General features: G+C 43.0%; 1 protein-coding gene across 3 annotated transcripts in view; it reads left to right on the forward strand.

Annotated features, from left to right (window-relative positions):
• The first annotated feature begins 1,866 nt into the window (after nt 1-1,866).
• Nucleotides 1,867-16,377, forward strand: part of RFTN1 (raftlin, lipid raft linker 1) — a 152,910-nt gene continuing 138,399 nt past the window's right edge. Inside the window, exons 1-2 of one of the 3 annotated variants that reach the window (XM_074984503.1) lie at nt 1,867-1,983; nt 11,787-11,939. In XM_074984503.1, coding sequence (XP_074840604.1) covers nt 11,795-11,939 — 145 coding nt within the window. In that variant the 5' untranslated portion in view covers nt 1,867-1,983; nt 11,787-11,794. Of the gene's footprint in view, nt 1,990-4,027; nt 4,272-11,786; nt 11,940-16,377 lie in introns of those variants that run through there. The other 2 variants (XM_074984502.1, XM_074984501.1) reach the window with 2 other exon arrangements.

Genomic DNA, 16,377 nt, shown 5'->3' on the forward strand with positions numbered 1-16,377 from the left:
TTCAAAGTCATTGTGGTGTGCAGCACATAGTACTATAGAGGGGATTCAGGATGTGGTGCGAGTGCAGTAGGAGGCCATACTCTGGTGGCCATAAGCCTAAGCAGGGGTTTGGGGTCATTTGTTTGTTTGTTTTTCATACTGTATCAGTTCCACCAAGAATTAGATTTGTCTTTTGAGGGAGATGTTGCTCTAAGTCGTCTTTCCATTTACAGCATGGACTTTACTTGGCATCCTAAATTGGTTCTAGGCAGTGTTTTTGTTCTGTTTTTGCACAGCACCTAGTACAATGGCAATCTGGTCCATGACGAGGGCTCCTAAGCTATTAGTATAACCTTTATGCCAGTTTTGCCTACCAACATGGTTTTCAGACTAAGACTGCATACCTCTGGTAAGTCACAGAGCACTTTCAAGTGCAGAGTTGTTTCTCACACAAAGCTTTAAACCTCTCTCTTATGTTCATTGTAGTCAGTCCAGGACTCTTACTAGCATTTCTAGAAATAAGAAGTAATCCTTTTGCTCTGCTCCATGCTGATTAGACCTCAAATGGAGTATTGTGTACAGTTCTGGGTGCCACATTTCAGGAAAGATGTGGACAAATTGGAAAAATTCCAGAGAAAGGCAACAAAAATGATCAAAGATCTAGAAAACATGACTTAGAAGATTAAGTTAGTTGGGATTTGTTTTTAGTCTGAAAAAGAGAAAACAGTGAGGACATTATATCAGTTTTCAAAGTACCTAAAAGATTCTTACAAAGACAAGGGGAAAAAATTATCCTCTTCAATGTCCGATGATGGGACAAGAAGAAATGGTTTTACATTTCAACAAGGGAGGTTTAGATTGGACATTAGGAAAACTGTATAAACAGTGCCAAATGTCGAAATAATGTACAATTTTGAAGAATCCCTTACTCCTCCTGCAACGTGGAGTACAAGGATGCTGAAATAGCACACCTGTTATTTCGGGAAAATATTTCAAAATAATGGGCGTGTTTCAAAGACATGGAGTAGCTATTTCAGGATACCGAAGTATCCTGAAATAGCTCTGCCATGTAGACATAGCCTTCCAGTCCTATGATTCTATGACTTTGTAAAAAAATTAGAACCACTTTGCATGCAAATGTTAATATTTGACATTGACTACCATAGGGCCAGGAGTGCAAACTGGGATTAAAGCAGTTCATTAGCTCTATGCTGGAATGGGTAAACTGAGGTACCAAGCCAATGAGACTAGCCTGCTTAGTTCTAATGATAGCTCTCAGATTTCAAAGTAGCTAGCAACTCCTGGTAGACAGGATTAGATAGATATTGGCTGGCAAAACTGTGCTCTGGTCTGTGGGCTTCTAAAAGGTGACAGTGGAAATTTTAAAAGAAATTAGCAAACAGACAGGGTGGTTTTATTTTTATTCTTTGTCTTTTCTCAAGTAAATTGCTTCATAACAGGACCAGAGTACAGCTTGCATTCCGGGCTCATTTTGGCAGCATAACTTCTCTTTTTCAGGCTGGAGTCTCTTCCTATGAAAGCGGATGTATTTGCATAGCAATAGCCCCTAATCGCTTTGAAGCCAGATATTCTTCAAGTTCAATCTGTGATGTGCAATCCTGTGGCATCAACAACACATTGCCTAATGCCCAGAACCTAGGTTCTGAAGCCATTCATGACCTGACTTGCTTATTATGTTACTGGGAAAGCTGCACTTTCACTCCTTACCCACCGATTTAGTGCTTTTTCCCCATGTGCTTTAACACTAGTATCAGAAAAACAGCGTAATTACGTGGACCCCTGATGTGATTGCATGCTGCCTTCTCACGCAGTCAGAAAGCCAGACAAGCCGTTGAGTGGGGAAAAGTGATGAGGTACAGAAAGAACGAGAGAGAGGAAAAACATTGCAATTAGTAAAGGGAGAACTCCAAGGAAAGAGAGAAAATAAGGAAGGAGAGAGACTCACGGAAGGAAGAAGAAAAAGAAGAGGGACTGAAGGACAAGGTAAAGGTACTGTGAAGCGTACATGAAAATACACTGTAATTAGTTGCTTTATAGTTAAGAACAGGAAAGAGAACCATTTTATACTACTGTATTGATGATTTGTCTTTAATCTTGTGTTTGCCCTCTACTTTGTTATGTATGTCTTTTTACACAATACTCTAATTCAGAATATTATTTTATATACTGCTTCCATCTCACACCTTTTGACCCTTAATTAACCACTTGCTGGTCTGTGCATCGAGAGCTTGTATTTGGTAAAAAAATCTGTGCCTTCTTCACTGTCAAGGCTTGTATTCTTTAGAACCCAGCAAAAAGTGTTAGGAGGACAGTTTAGTCTGGAGTTCTGTGTGTGACTTGATTTCATGTATGCACAGCAGCCTTAAATATTATTAGTATTCTGTAGTCATGGTCACAGTATTGCATCTTACAGTTCTTGTTACTACAGTGCTTTCTATTTATACACAATAGATTTTGTTTTTAATAATGTTAACTAGATTCCTACACATTACATACAATATCCTTTCTTGACCATTTAAGCACAATGTTTCTTTAAGAAGCCACAAAGAGTGTAGCGTGGAGGAAGGCATTTGTAAGCCTTTGACATTAAGGGGCAAAATGGGTCAGGGTACTTGAAAATACGCATTAGTGTAGTTGAGGATAATTTGAGTAAAAGGAGTTTACAGACTTCTCTGGAGGAAAGAGGAGCTTAATTCAGATACATTTAATCACTTATTTTTTTTCACCTCTACTCTGCTGAATGTGTGCCTTGAAGGTAATGGGAGAAGTTCCAGTCCAGACTTAAGGAACGGAGTTAGTCTTCATTGCTATAGGAGTATGGGGGTTGTAGGGCTGGCTTAAGAGCAGGGTCTGGGTGTGAAAAAGTGGCAAGTCTAGAGTGGCCACAGAGAGTGGGGTTTCAATGTGATGATGGGGCAGTTCTAGCTGGCTGAGGGGAGTGAGGTTTGGATGTGATGGGGGCCAGTTCTGAACTGGACAAAGAGGAATGTAATAAGAAGACACTTCTAAAGCTGGCCAGTGGGAATGGGGGTTGAGTGGGATGCAGGTCTGAAACTGGCTGAGAGGTGGAGGTTAAAGTGATAAAGGGGGGAGTTCTAAAACAGGCCAGGGGGAGTGCTGTCCAATGTAGTGAAAGAGAGCAGTTCTAGAGCAGGCCAAGGGGAGCATTGCTTGAGTGTGATGAGATAGTTCTAGATGAGGGCAGGCCAAGGGGTGTGGTGTTGAGTTTGATGAAGGTGGCAGACCTAAAGCTGGTCAACCAGAGCAGGGTTTGACTATGATGAGCAGGAGCAGTTCTACAGCGGACCAACAAAGCAAGGTTTGATTATGATGGTGGGAGGCAGTTCCAGAGCTGGCCAAGAAGAGCAGAGTTTCACTGTGACGATGGGGGTGAGGGGAGCAGTCCCAGACTGGCCAAAGATGTGATGATGAGGGAAGGCACTTCTAGACTAGCCAAGGGGATCAGATCCCACATGTGAGGATGGGAAGGGCAATGATGGGAAGGACAGTTGTGGAGAGCCCAAGGAGAGCAGATGTAGATGGTTCCAGGGCAGTGGGGTTTGGGTGTGATGATTGTGGAGGGCCAAGGGGAGCAGTGTTTGAGTGTGATGGTGAGGGGGGACCCAGGGAGGGGTGTTTGAGTGTGATGATGGGGGGGACCCAGGCAAGGGTGTTTGGGTGTGATGGTGGGGGGGGACCCAGGGAGGGGTGTTTGGGTGATGGTGAGGGGGGACCCAAGGGAGGGGTGTTTGGGTGTGATGGTGGGGGGGGGACCCAGGCAGGGGTGTTTGGGTGTGATGGTGGGGGGGGACCCAAGGGAGGGGTGTTTGGGTGTGATGGAGAGGGGGGACCCAAGGGAGCGGTGTTTGGGTGTGGTGGTGGGGGGGACCCAAGCGAGGGGTGTTTGGGTGTGATGGTGAGGGAGGGCAGCTGTGGAGAGTCCAAGGAGAGCAGGCTGGGGTGAGACACAGGGACGGCTCTAGTCCCGGTGCCCGTCGCAGGCCGGGGTGCCGGGGCAGCAGCCCCTGCTGCGCCGCCGAGCCGAGAGGAAGAGGAAGTTGCTCCGGCTCGGGCTCTGCGCGGAGCTGCCTGTCCCCACCGAGGCGCCTCCCCGTCCCCTACGCGCTGCCGCCCTGCTCCCACCTCCCCGGCGCTCCACAAACTTTCCGCGCTGCCATGAGCGGGGCTGCCAGCGGCGGCCCCACCCGCAGCTCCCTGCCCGGCCGGTGAGCGGTGGAGGCGCAGGAGCCAGGCAGAGGAGCCCGCCCTAGGTAAGGTCCGCTACCGCCGCCCGCCCGGCACGCTGGCCCCGAGGCCCCCGGGCGGAGGTGCGAGGCGCTGCAGGCCCCGCCCGGGGCTGTGTGGGGAGCAGCGCCCTCCTCCCTGCCCAGCCTGGGGCAGCGCGCGGGCTTTTCCCGCTGCCCTCCTGAAGTTTGACCAGGGGTCTCCGGGCGCCACCGCTGCGCGGAGAGCGGCGACAGCCGGGGGGGTGGGACGGAGTGGGACGGCGGGTTGTGCCCATGAGTAGCCTCCCTTGCGCCGGGAGACCTGAGGCCACAGGGACCGTAACTGGGCAGGAAAATAAACCCGGTTTCCTTTTGTTCCCTTCTTGGCCGCGGGCCTGATCCAGAGCCCGGTGGAGGCAGCCGGGCGTTTCCAGAGACTTGCCTGAGCGGTGGGTCAGGCCCCAGATAACCAGCCACTCACGTGCATTGATTCGGCTCTGCCGGGAAGCCCCGTGCACCTGACTGGTGGTGTTGGGCCTGAACTGGCCCCGCACTGGAAATACCCGAGGCTGAGAATTTACCCTTGCTAGCTGGCTCTTCCGCGTGTTCCCGCTGCTTGTCCCTCAGTTCAGGGCACGGAAGGCATTGCACTGGGGCTCCTACGGCAGGTCCTAGGTGCCACGTTGTTGGAGGTACTGTCTCAGACCTGAGTACGTATGATAAGGGCCAAAGTGAGGAAGAAATTAGAGGTTTGTTCCCCATTATGAGCAACACAATGACCCAAACCTCTTTAGACTGGTGTACATAAGGGGTGCACAAACTGGGGGTGTGTGACATTTCGTAAGGGGCACAGCAGGGTGGGCTGCTGGGGCTCAGGCTCATCCACCTCATTGAAAATGTTGAAAAGGCTACTCTTTTTATGTGTGTGTGTGTTCACATTTATATACCGATACATAAAGATTTTACATTCCACATACTTATTTTCTTACAGAAGCCGAAAGGTTTTTCTTTTTTTTCTAGGTGAAGATAACCGAAGTTGCTGTCGGTTGGGTGGTTGGATTACGTTAGACAGGTTGGGGGCGGGGAGTGGCACTAATCGCAAGGATGAAAAGTGGGGTACAATTAAAAAGATTGCTCACCTCTGGTGTACATAATCTGAGCTCTGTAATACAGCCGCACTCTGTCTTCAAGCAGGGGATCGTGCTATTGTATGATGCCTGTGGACCAGCGTGGTAATGGTTTGTTAGTCTTTCTGGCTTGAAGTTCCTCGGTAAATTAATTGGAGCTCAAGAACAGTAACACAGTGATGTGGTATGGTTCACAGAGGTCATAGACATCAGTGACATTTTGGCAGCGTAGGACAACAGTTATGGAATGTGTGTGTACAGGAATGTGTTTATGCACATGTGAGTATGAACTTGGGTAATCTAGAAAATGGGAGTGACGTACTTTTTTCTAAGATAGTTTATTCTGCATCCCTTTTAGGAATATTAATTTCTGTGCTTGTTACTGTCCCAGTAACCCTGCAGACTCTTAGAAAAGGGGAACTAGATGAGATGGGTACAGAATTGGATGAGCTCATCTGTAACATTCACAGCTTGTCCAAAGGCATTGTCCAAAGGTATAGTGCACCCACACTAAGCCACCAAGATGGATTGGTAGATGTGCTTTACCCTAAATGAATTATTTATTGGGAGAAAATGGTACATATTCCACTATACTGTAGTTTCCAAACTTTATTTGAAAACTTTAAAGGACATTTTATCTGATTAAAAGAAATTGCTAGTTCCATTTTGAACCCAGTAGAACTCGGTAAATTTTTTTTTAAGTAAAAAAAAAAAATTCACACTGCCAGGATATGAATGATCCTAAGTTAAGAAGGGGAAAATGTTAATTGTTTTACATTTCTTTCATAGTGCTTCTAATTCATTAGTTTCAGTTTTTGACATTAGTAAAAAAATTATGTGAATAATGTATTTTTTCACAGTATCAGCGGTAACGTTTGTGACTTTATTTCAGTCCATCTTCCCTGCATTTTTTTGGAGGAATATTTAACTGGACATCATAAATTTGCAATATCAGGCATGAGGTTTTCCTCCCATTGAAAGTTAGTGTTTCCCTGGCCTGAGAATGAAAATGTAATGCAGAACGAGTGTGTGTAAATATCACTAAACTTTTAGAGCAGCCCTGAATTGGGCTGGGAAGCATAGTTAAATAATTTGTGCTTTCAAATCAGTTAAAAACATAAAGTATATAAAACAGTGGCTCTCAACTAGGGATACATGTATGCCTGAAGATACACAGAAGTCTTCCAGGGAGTACATCCACTCATCAAGATATATTTGCCCAGTTTTACATCAGACTACATAAGAAGCCTAATGTAAAGTCAGTACAAACTAAAATTTCATAAAGACAGTAACTTGTTTATATTTCTCTGTATTATGCACTGAAATATAAGTAAAGGTATTAATATTCCAACTGATTTTTAACTATATGGTAAAAATGACAAAGCAGGCAATTTTTCAGTAATAGAGTGGTGTGACACTTTTGCATTTCTGTCTCATTTTGCAAGCAAGTATATTTTAAGTGAGGAGGAATTTAGGAGCATGCAAGACAACTCAGACTCCTGAAAGGGGTACTCTGTAAAGGTTTAGAGCCACGGCTATAAATATCCATTGTCTTCCCATGTGTAACAAAGCTATACTGCTTCCTATTCTTGTATATTTATATATAAAGTTACTTATAGGTAGTTCAGACAGTTTAACTTTTATCATGAGAACTGTTGCAAAGTTTGTCCTTCCTGTGTGTCAAATGTCATTCCTGTATGCCCACTTTCAACATGATGTGCTCCCTGCTTTTAGTGGTTGTGTACCCTACTTCCAGAGTCCTGTGTTGTCCATCATCTTCCCCAGTCTTGGTTCTTTCCCTGGTACTCCTTGCTCCCCTTGTCACTCTTCTGCTTCACACTGAGACACTTTTGTTTAACTGTAGTGTAGAGAAGAATCAACTTTCAAGAAACTCCTGTCTTCAGCATTTAGCTATAAAAAGCTGAGTGGGTTTGGGGCTGAGAACTTCTTTATGATTCTGCAGTCAATATAGGGAGAAAAAAAACAGAGGAGGAAAGAATTGAGGCTGTGCCAGGCTGCTCTAGACATACAGCAGGCCTGTCGGCAGTGGGGACAAAAGAGACAATTGCTCTGGGGCCCATTGATACAAAGGGGCTTAGGGCTCCAGCAGCCACCTCTGCTGCAGCAGAAGGAGCAGTGGCTAGAGACCCAGGCCCTTTAAATAATTGCCAGAGCACTGGACTATGTGCTTCAGACAGCACTAAGAGTGGAAGAAGTGGGGTGGGGAAGAACAGTGCAGTACTTTCTGGGTGGCACTGAGGGCTGGTTGCCCCAGCCCCTCCACCTTGCCAAGAAGGTCAGCAATTCTGTCAGCCCCCCTGGAATCATAGAATTATAGGGTTGAAAGAGACCTTAGGAAGTCATTGAGTCCAACCCCTTGCTGGAAAGCAAGACCAAACTAAATTTTATCACGTCAGCAAGGACTTTTTTAAGGAGGGGTGTAAAAACCTCTAGGGAGGGAGGTTCTACCACCTCCTTAGATAACCCATTCCAGAGCTTCACCACTCTCCTAGTGACATAGTTTTTCCTAATATCCAGCCTAGACCTCCCTCACTGCAACTTAAGACAATTGCTCTTTGTTCTGTCATCTGTCACCACTGAGAACAGCCTCTCTCCATTCTCTTTGGAACAATTCTCCACACCAGCTTTCAGGTATAGAAGGCTGCTATCAAATCCCCCCTCACCCATCTCTTCTGTAGACAAAATAAGCCCAAATCCCTCAGCCTCCTTATAAGTCATGTGTTTCATCTCCCTAGTTATTTTTGTTGCCCTGCGCTCGACTCTCCAGTCCGTCCACAGCCTTTGAGTGATGAAAAGGACCTAGAATTGGATGCCATATTCCAGATGCTGTCTTACCAGTTCCAAATAAAGGCAAATAATCACTTCCCTAGATCTGCTGGCAGTGCACCTACTAATGCACTCCAGTATGCCGTTGGTGGTCTTGGCTACAAAGGCACACTGTATGGGCTTCTCATTCACTGTAATCCCCAGGTCCTTTTTTGCAGACCTGTTGCTTAGGTAGTTGTTTCCCAACCTGGAACATTGCTTGGGATTCCTCTGCCCTAAGTGCAGGACTCTGCACTTACTTGTCCTCCTTGAACCTCATCAGATTTCTTTTGGCCCAATCTGTTTAGGTCTCCCTTAACCCTGTCTTTACCCTCCAGCATATCAACCTCCTCCTCTAATTTAGTGACATCTGCAAATTTGCTGAGGGTGCAATCTATCCTCTCACCGAGGTCATTGGTAAAGATGTTGAAGAAAACCAGCCCCAGAACCTGTCCTTGGGGTATTCTGCTTGATATCAGCTGCCAACCAGACATAGAGTTGTTGATCTCTATCCATTGAGCCTGATGATCTAGCCAGCTTTCTCTCCATCTTACTGGCCATTTATCCAACCCATATGTCTTTAGTTTGCAGGCAAGGATGATTGGGAGACTGTATCAAAAGCTTTGCTAAAGCCATCCACTGCCTTCCCCATATCCACAGAGCCAGTTACCTCATCATAAAACACAATCAGGTTGGTCAGCTAATCAGTTGCGTGGTCATTGTGGAACTTTGGGTTGCCGCCAGTTGTCTAATTTTCGACCAGCATGCCCAATCGAAAAGGGAAGCTGGTAGCTCTGGTTGGCATCACTGACTGCACTATTAGAAATCCAGTCAGTGGCACAGTGGGGGCCCAGGATTAAGGAAGGCTCCCTTCCTGCCCTGGCTCCATGCAGCTCCTGGAAGCAGCTGCTTGATACCTGCAGCCCCTAAGTTCAAGTATGGTTAGGAAGACTCTGTGAACTGGCCAGGCCCTGAGTGCTGGCGCCATCGCTCCCATTAGCTTGTGATTGTGTCAGATGGGAGCTGTGGGATGACACCTGAGGGCTCTGTCCTTGGCTGCTCATCCTCCTAGTGTGACACAGGGACTTGGTAACCATTTCCTGTAGCCACAGTAATTGCTGCTTGGACCCTGCACTCTGCATTCAAACTCCTTCCCCAGCCCAGAGTCCCCTCCCATTCCAAAGCCCTTCCTGAAGTCTTCACCCCCACCTAGACCCCAACTTTGTACCCCAGCCCTGAGCCTCGTTTTGCACCTCAGACCAGGGATGAAGGGTCTGAGATACAGGAGAAGGTTTCCCAGCGAGAGTCTTCACCCCATCCTGCATCTCTGTGCCCCAGCTTGGTGAAAATGAGTGAGGGTGGGGGACAGTGAGTGATGGGGGGAGTGGAGATGGAGTGAGTGGAGTGCTAGGACCTCGGAGAAATGATGGCGAAGAGGTGAGGCCTCAGAGAAGTGGGTAGGACAGAGGTGTTTGGTTTTGTATGATTAGGAAGTTTGCAGCCTTAGTGGAGTCTGTTTCAGTTGCTTGTTTATCCTTTTAATTCCTGAGAAAATATCCTGTTTTCATACCCTTACCATGGACATTTAAAAATACCTGAGTAAAAGAAAGATGGGGACTTGCTGTCTCAGGGATTATATATGGGCTATGGCATCTTTCACCATTAAGTCATTAACTGAAATTCAGGCTGGCTTACTCATAACTAAACGTTATAACCTTAGGTAAACAATTATTCAGTGCGTCACTAGGAAAATAGTTGGTGTCTCAACCAAATCCCACATGCCAAGGTGTACACATTGTGAAACTGTCACTAGCAAATGAGCACAACGACATAAAGGATTGTCTTCGCAGAACAGGATTGAGAAATATTGTCAGGGAAGCCTGGGGATGCTTGTGTTGCTATACGATTCTGTAGTAAGTGAAGGCTTTAATTCTCTAAGGCTATCAAGCCATGTCAGAAAAAATGGAAAATTGTCTGTAACATTAAACATTTTTAGTAATTCCTCAGAAGCCACCACTGAACCTTTAATAACCTCTTCCTTTATCACGAGATGAATAATCCTATGGTTCTACTGGGACTCCTCACATGAAGAAGGGCCACAGGCCTTGACCTAGTAATACACCTTACATAACACTTTTCACCCAGAATATTTATAAGCAGACCATGGAATCGTATAGGAACACAACCTTTCCCAGGCTTCCCTGACAACATTTCTCAATCCTGTTTTGAGAAGGCAATCCTTTATAAGCATTTATAAGCAATCTTTTATAAATATTTGCATGCTTCCATATGTTCTACATAGGGATTATCTCATCCACCACTGAAATACAGCCAGATATTGATTTGTTTGATAAGACTTATTGCAGCCTTTTGCCCTGATTCAGTAAGGTATTTAAGCATATGCTTAAAGTTAGGCAAGTGAGAAGTTCCATTAAAGTATTCTAACTGTCATACTTAAGGTTAAGCATGTGTTTTAAATAGCTTTTCTAATCAATATCTTTAAGTACAGGCTGTTTTGTGACATTGTTTTTATGTATTGTTTTCTTTGTGCTAGCCATATTGGACCAATATACTTGTACTGTGAATGGATATAAAGAAGCAAAGAATAAGATTTTTTGTTTGTAAAAGGAAGCTCAGTCATTGCATTACTGTTAAATATTTTTGTCTACTGAACATTTTTGCAATGCTGATTATCATCATTGATTGCAGACTCTGGGCTGTCTAAAATAGAAAAAGAATTAGCAATGCTTAGCTTTTAATTCACTAAGTAAAATATGTAATTCCAGATTTATAAAAATGATTTAAAATAATGACGCTCATATAATTCTGCCAGAATAAACAAAGAAATGTTGTTTTCCTGTAGGGTAAATGGCAAAAACTTAAAGCTTGGCACAACATGTAGCACGCGTTTCTGTAACATTTCCCTTGAACACTTTCATACCAAGGCTACAAGTCTTCTTTTTAGCACATGTTGATTTCTGTTTCCAATTTGTGTTTAGGCTGTCTTTAGCATTCAGCCAGCTTTTATTCTGTTCTAAAGTTGACTACCTAAGGTTCCTATTATATCCTGTACTTTACCCTGGAAAAGACAGGAGGGATGGAATGAATATAGGATTTTTATCTAAAGTTCAAGAAGAAGCAGAACAATTTAGTTTCATGTATATGCTTGTTACATTTAAATGCAGATCTAGTACTAACTTCTAAGATTGAAAAAAGATTTTGCAGTTGGATAGGTATCCCATATTTTCCTAAAATGGTTACAGATAAATAACATAATTGTAGCTTTACCTATATGTTGACTGCTTAATAATACATTACATTTTATATCCCTGTCTGTCCTTCGAAGTATATTACAGGTGCATTGTCAGCTTTCAATAAAATAATGATACACCTGGTAATTTTATCTTTAAAACAGTGAGTCAGGCATGATAAATGTAACTTGTTTAGAATCTGAACATTTATTAAATTATGCTATTTCATAATGGTCTGTGGATAGCATATTTAAAAAAATATATAAATCGTAGAAACTTTAAGACAGACATATGGAATAGAAAATTAATACTGTTATTTTTTCTTTCTCTCTTCTCATACCTCTCCGAATCATCAGCTGTTGAGATGGGTTGTGGACTAAACAAATTAGAGAAGTGTGATGAAAAACGGCCTGGTAATATCTACTCAACATTGAAGAGGCCCCAGGTAGAAACCAAGATAGATGTTTCCTATGAGTATCGTTTCCTGGAATTTACAATTCTAAATGATGGTAAGTACAAAAGTCTTTTTCTTTTCACTTATTTTTGATGACACTGAGAAGACAATCAGTTCATAATGCTTTAACTGATGTGGAACTTGTGAGTATTTACAATTTTAAAAGAGTCTTGTTTAATCTCTTTAGCCTTAAATAAATTAAATACATGCAGTCACAATTGTCTTGATGATTTTACCATCTTGACAATACCTTATTCCACCTTTTTCCTACCATAGATTTTAATCCATTGCAAAATACAGTTCTACAGATTTTCAAAGAAATTCTGTATATTCAGTGTATTTTATACAAAGGGTATGTTTAGATTATTTATCTTTGCACATTACCCAACTTTTATTTGGTAAAGTGCTTCAGAGTTGGTATGTTCAACAGTTTCCCACTCTTCCCCCCTCCCACTGCCACCACTTATAGGTGTTTTTAAAGGTTGAATTCAGTGTTGTCACATTGCCGACCTGTCATTTAGAACCATCAGGATGTGACTAATGCCTAAGGGCTGTCTTGTTGCATTCAAGTGCCTGGAAAAATGGAGAAAGGGCAGAAGCCCACTTAAAAAAACAAACAGATGAAAGGCACAGAGCCTTGTAGTTTCAGTACATTTCTTAACTTAGTCCATCAGTGAGCATCTCCCTTTCAACAATATGCAGAATGGTCCACAGCTTAATCCAATGCCTGTTTGTGAATATTCAATTTATTTTCTCTTTTGTTAACATCTATAGACTTAGAAGCTCTTCCAGCAATTAAGGTTGCAGTCATCCAGGCCTTTTGTTATTTCAGCATTAGGCTGCTACAGTACACTGGGCTATACCTTAAACTTCTTTGGAAGCTGAAGTGGGTGCAGAAGGCTGTGGCCCACTTCTTAACATATGACACCTGTGCTTTGGAATCTGCCTTGGTGGTTGGTTTCCAGACAGAATTTAAAGTCCTGGTTCTGGTCTGTAAAGTGCTAAAACACTAGGGACCTAACTGTTTGAGAGATCACTTCTTTCCTGGTGCAACTCCATGAATGTAGTTGCTCAAGATGGAAGTACACTAAACCCTCAGGTTACACTGGGGTTGTGTTCCAGCAACCCTGGCATAACTCAAATTTTTGTGCAAGTCAAGGGAAGATGGAAACCAGGCTGCCACGTAGTTCCCAGTTCCCCTGGGCTTTCAGGAGCTGGGAAACTGACCAGCCCAGAGTGGTGGGGAGCTGGGAAGCAGGGGCCAGCCTGGTTCCAGTCTCCCTGTGGCATGTTGGACTGGGAAACTGACCAGCTTATGGGTGGTCAGCTTCCTGGTCCTGCAAGTGGTGCAAAGCAGGGAACCAAGTAGCAGCCTGGGAAGCTAATGGCTGGTCAGTTTCCTGGGTCCCGCAAGCAGAAGAGAGGGGAACCAAGTGGCAGCCTCATCTGGGGCTGCCACTGTGGGGCTGGGCTGGGAGCCCAGCCACTTGCCGGCTGTGGGTCTCTCCACCCCCCAGCTGGGGTCCCCATAGCTGGCTCTGCTGGCTTCCAGCTGTGGGGCTGCAGATCTGCCTGCCCCCAGCTGGGGACCCTATGGCTGGCTCTGCTGGTTTCCAGCCATAGAGCTGTGGGTCTCCCTGCTCCCCCCACGGCACTGATGTCCCCACAACCCCTCTCCCTTAAATGCAAAAGATACGTGCATTTCAAATGTGTGTATCATGAGAGATTACTGTAACTTATATGTGAGAAGGCATTATTGGGTCCTCAGGAGCCTCTTGCCTTTAGAATTCACTTTACGGCATAAGAACACAAGGATAACAAGGTTATTTCAGATAAGCAGTGCATCTAGACCAGTGTCATAATAGTGGACAAAGCCAGATGCTTCAGAGAGAAGAAATAGAACATGTCAATTATTGAAAGATCCGTCCACTCTCATCCAGTCCCAATTCATGGCAATCAGACATTTAGGGACTCCCAGCATATGGGATTACATCTGTGCCCATCCTGATTAACAGCTGTTGAGTGACCTATCCTCCAGCCTGCAAAGTACTTGTGTTTGCCAGGCATTTTGAGAAAGCTGATGATTTGGAGAGGGTGTTTGAGTAGGAATGTGGATTTTAGGGAAATGAAGTTTGGGAACCTGGGGTAGAGAAGATTTGGGCTTTGTGGATAAAGGTTGTTGAATTTTTGCAGCTGTTTCCATCTTAATTGGAATGTATCTCTAGTTATTTGTCAAAAACTTCGAGTCTGGGATAAGCATTCATCTTACATTTGTATGTTGAAACTGAAGTAAATAAATACAAAACTAAATCAAACAGCTCATTTTGAAATTCTGAAAGTCCTCATGTCTGTATTTTGATTTTCTAAGAAATCTTACTGTGATATATTGCCTGGCTTTGGAGTCAATGGAAATGAAGTTAACAATGAGGACTTTTGTGTACTTTTAAGCTTTTCTGTGTCACTCGTCAGTACTGTGTTTGAGTGCCTCAGAATCTTTACTAAATGTATCCTCCCAGGGCTTAAATTCTCCCAAGTGCTTTCTGGAACCGTCAGGCTTGGGGCTTGAGCCTAACAAAGTGTGTCAAGGCTCCCATGGGCTTGAAAATATTTACTGGAGCTCTGCTCCAGATGGCTCTGGCTGAATTTAAGCCCTGTTCCTTACAGGCTGAGGTTTGGATATATTGTTACAGATGGGGAACTGAGGCACGGAATGATGATGTGACTTGTGAATAGCTGCACAGGAACCTGTCATAGAGCCAAGAATAGAACCCAGATTTTCTGCCTCCTACTTAAGTGTCTTAGCCACAAAACCATCCATCCTCCTACACTTGGTCCCTTGCTTAACAGGTTCACACGCTAGGTCTTCTGTGCAAAAGTCTTTCAACAGGAGCTATACAAGAATGTCCATGTATTCCTTTGCAAGATTGTTTTCTGCAAATTCTGTATCCAAAAGAGGATATCAGAAATCAATTTATTTTTGCATATTGTTTCGCTGTTCCATATCTGGTGTGTGTGTGTGTGCATGCACTTATGGGAATGGATTCCTTAATCAATAAATAACATCTATATAGTAAAAGAGAATAGAGTAAAAAAAGCAAACTGATAAAGGATAGAAAAGGAGAACTCTTAGAGTTACATTTGTCCTCGTTCCTTTACGTGTAATGTGTTCTTAAATCATATTCCCAGTTCCATATGCTAATGTGCAACGTAAAATATGTGCATATGTCTTTGCAGAACTGGGATCTTAGAGAAAAGGCCTGTCTTCATATAGCTCATTTAAAGGTGACACATTATTAGGCATGAAACCAGTAACATTTTTGACATTCAGTTACATTGTTACAGATTTACTGAAGTCAATTTTTAATCAAAACACACCATTATGATATAAATGAGTCTTTTATGAGATCATATTTTATTTTGTGAAATCAAAAGTTAAGTGAACCTTTACTATTGAAGAACTGTATGCTTAAATTAGTATCACATTTCAGTTATTTTCTTGATGAGGTACTTAATTTACCTGATCACAGTCTCAATGTGGGGAATCTAACAGTGTTTGCAACTGGGATGTGGAAAGAAAAACATATATGTTTTCATCAACAAGTTTCTGTGTTCTATAGGATATAGCATTTGCTATTTCCTTCATTGATTACCTTTCCTTTCTACCAGTGATTTTGATATTACATTGAACAGTTGCTTGTGCTTGGTGTCTCTCTGCCTCCTGTTTCCTTTCACCCTTCATTTTAAAAATTGTATTAGAGTATGTGGCTGCATATTTAAAAAATACTGCATTTGCAGCTGTTTTTATTAAATTAAGACATAAAATCAATTTTTGTCCAGCTTCAAGTTATTTAATTACATGCTTTTGTTTAGTAAGTAGAGGTATCTAAAAGAAATCCACATTCTAGTTTTGTATTTCCACTTGACCAGGTAAGTTACCTCCCATTTGTTCTTAAGAGTGATTAAATAAACTTAGCATCGTAAAATATTTTTAGTTCAGAGATCTTTGGGCATTGTCTGCAAAGGGCTCATATACCATATGTAAAACACAGTTAAAGTTAGAAAAGAAATTACTTCTCATAAAGCTGTTTTCCTGGCAGATAAATATGGAAAGATAAAATCCAGAGATTGAGAGCAGTAAGATGGAAAGGAAAATAAAATTTATAGATTACTTATGTGAAAAATTATATCACTCATATATCTGTGTTTGAATGTTGTATTGCTGTAGGCCCCAATTCTGTAAACACTTAATGTGGGCTCGACTTTGTTCATGCATATAGTTGCATTGATTTCTGTGGGACTATATATATGTGCAAAACTAAGCATTACTCTGTCTCCCACAATAGAATCACAATCAAATATGTAAGCAAATATTCTACATTTGTCTTCTGATAAGCCCATCAGCAGTTCCCTCAAATGAATTACAGCTGCTTAAAGCAATCTCCAGTAAAATTGCTCACCATGATAGGTAAAAGCAGAATCAAAATATCAGACTA

Source organism: Carettochelys insculpta, chromosome 2 (genome assembly GCF_033958435.1).
Source record: "Carettochelys insculpta isolate YL-2023 chromosome 2, ASM3395843v1, whole genome shotgun sequence".
Lineage (NCBI taxonomy): Eukaryota > Metazoa > Chordata > Testudines > Carettochelyidae > Carettochelys > Carettochelys insculpta.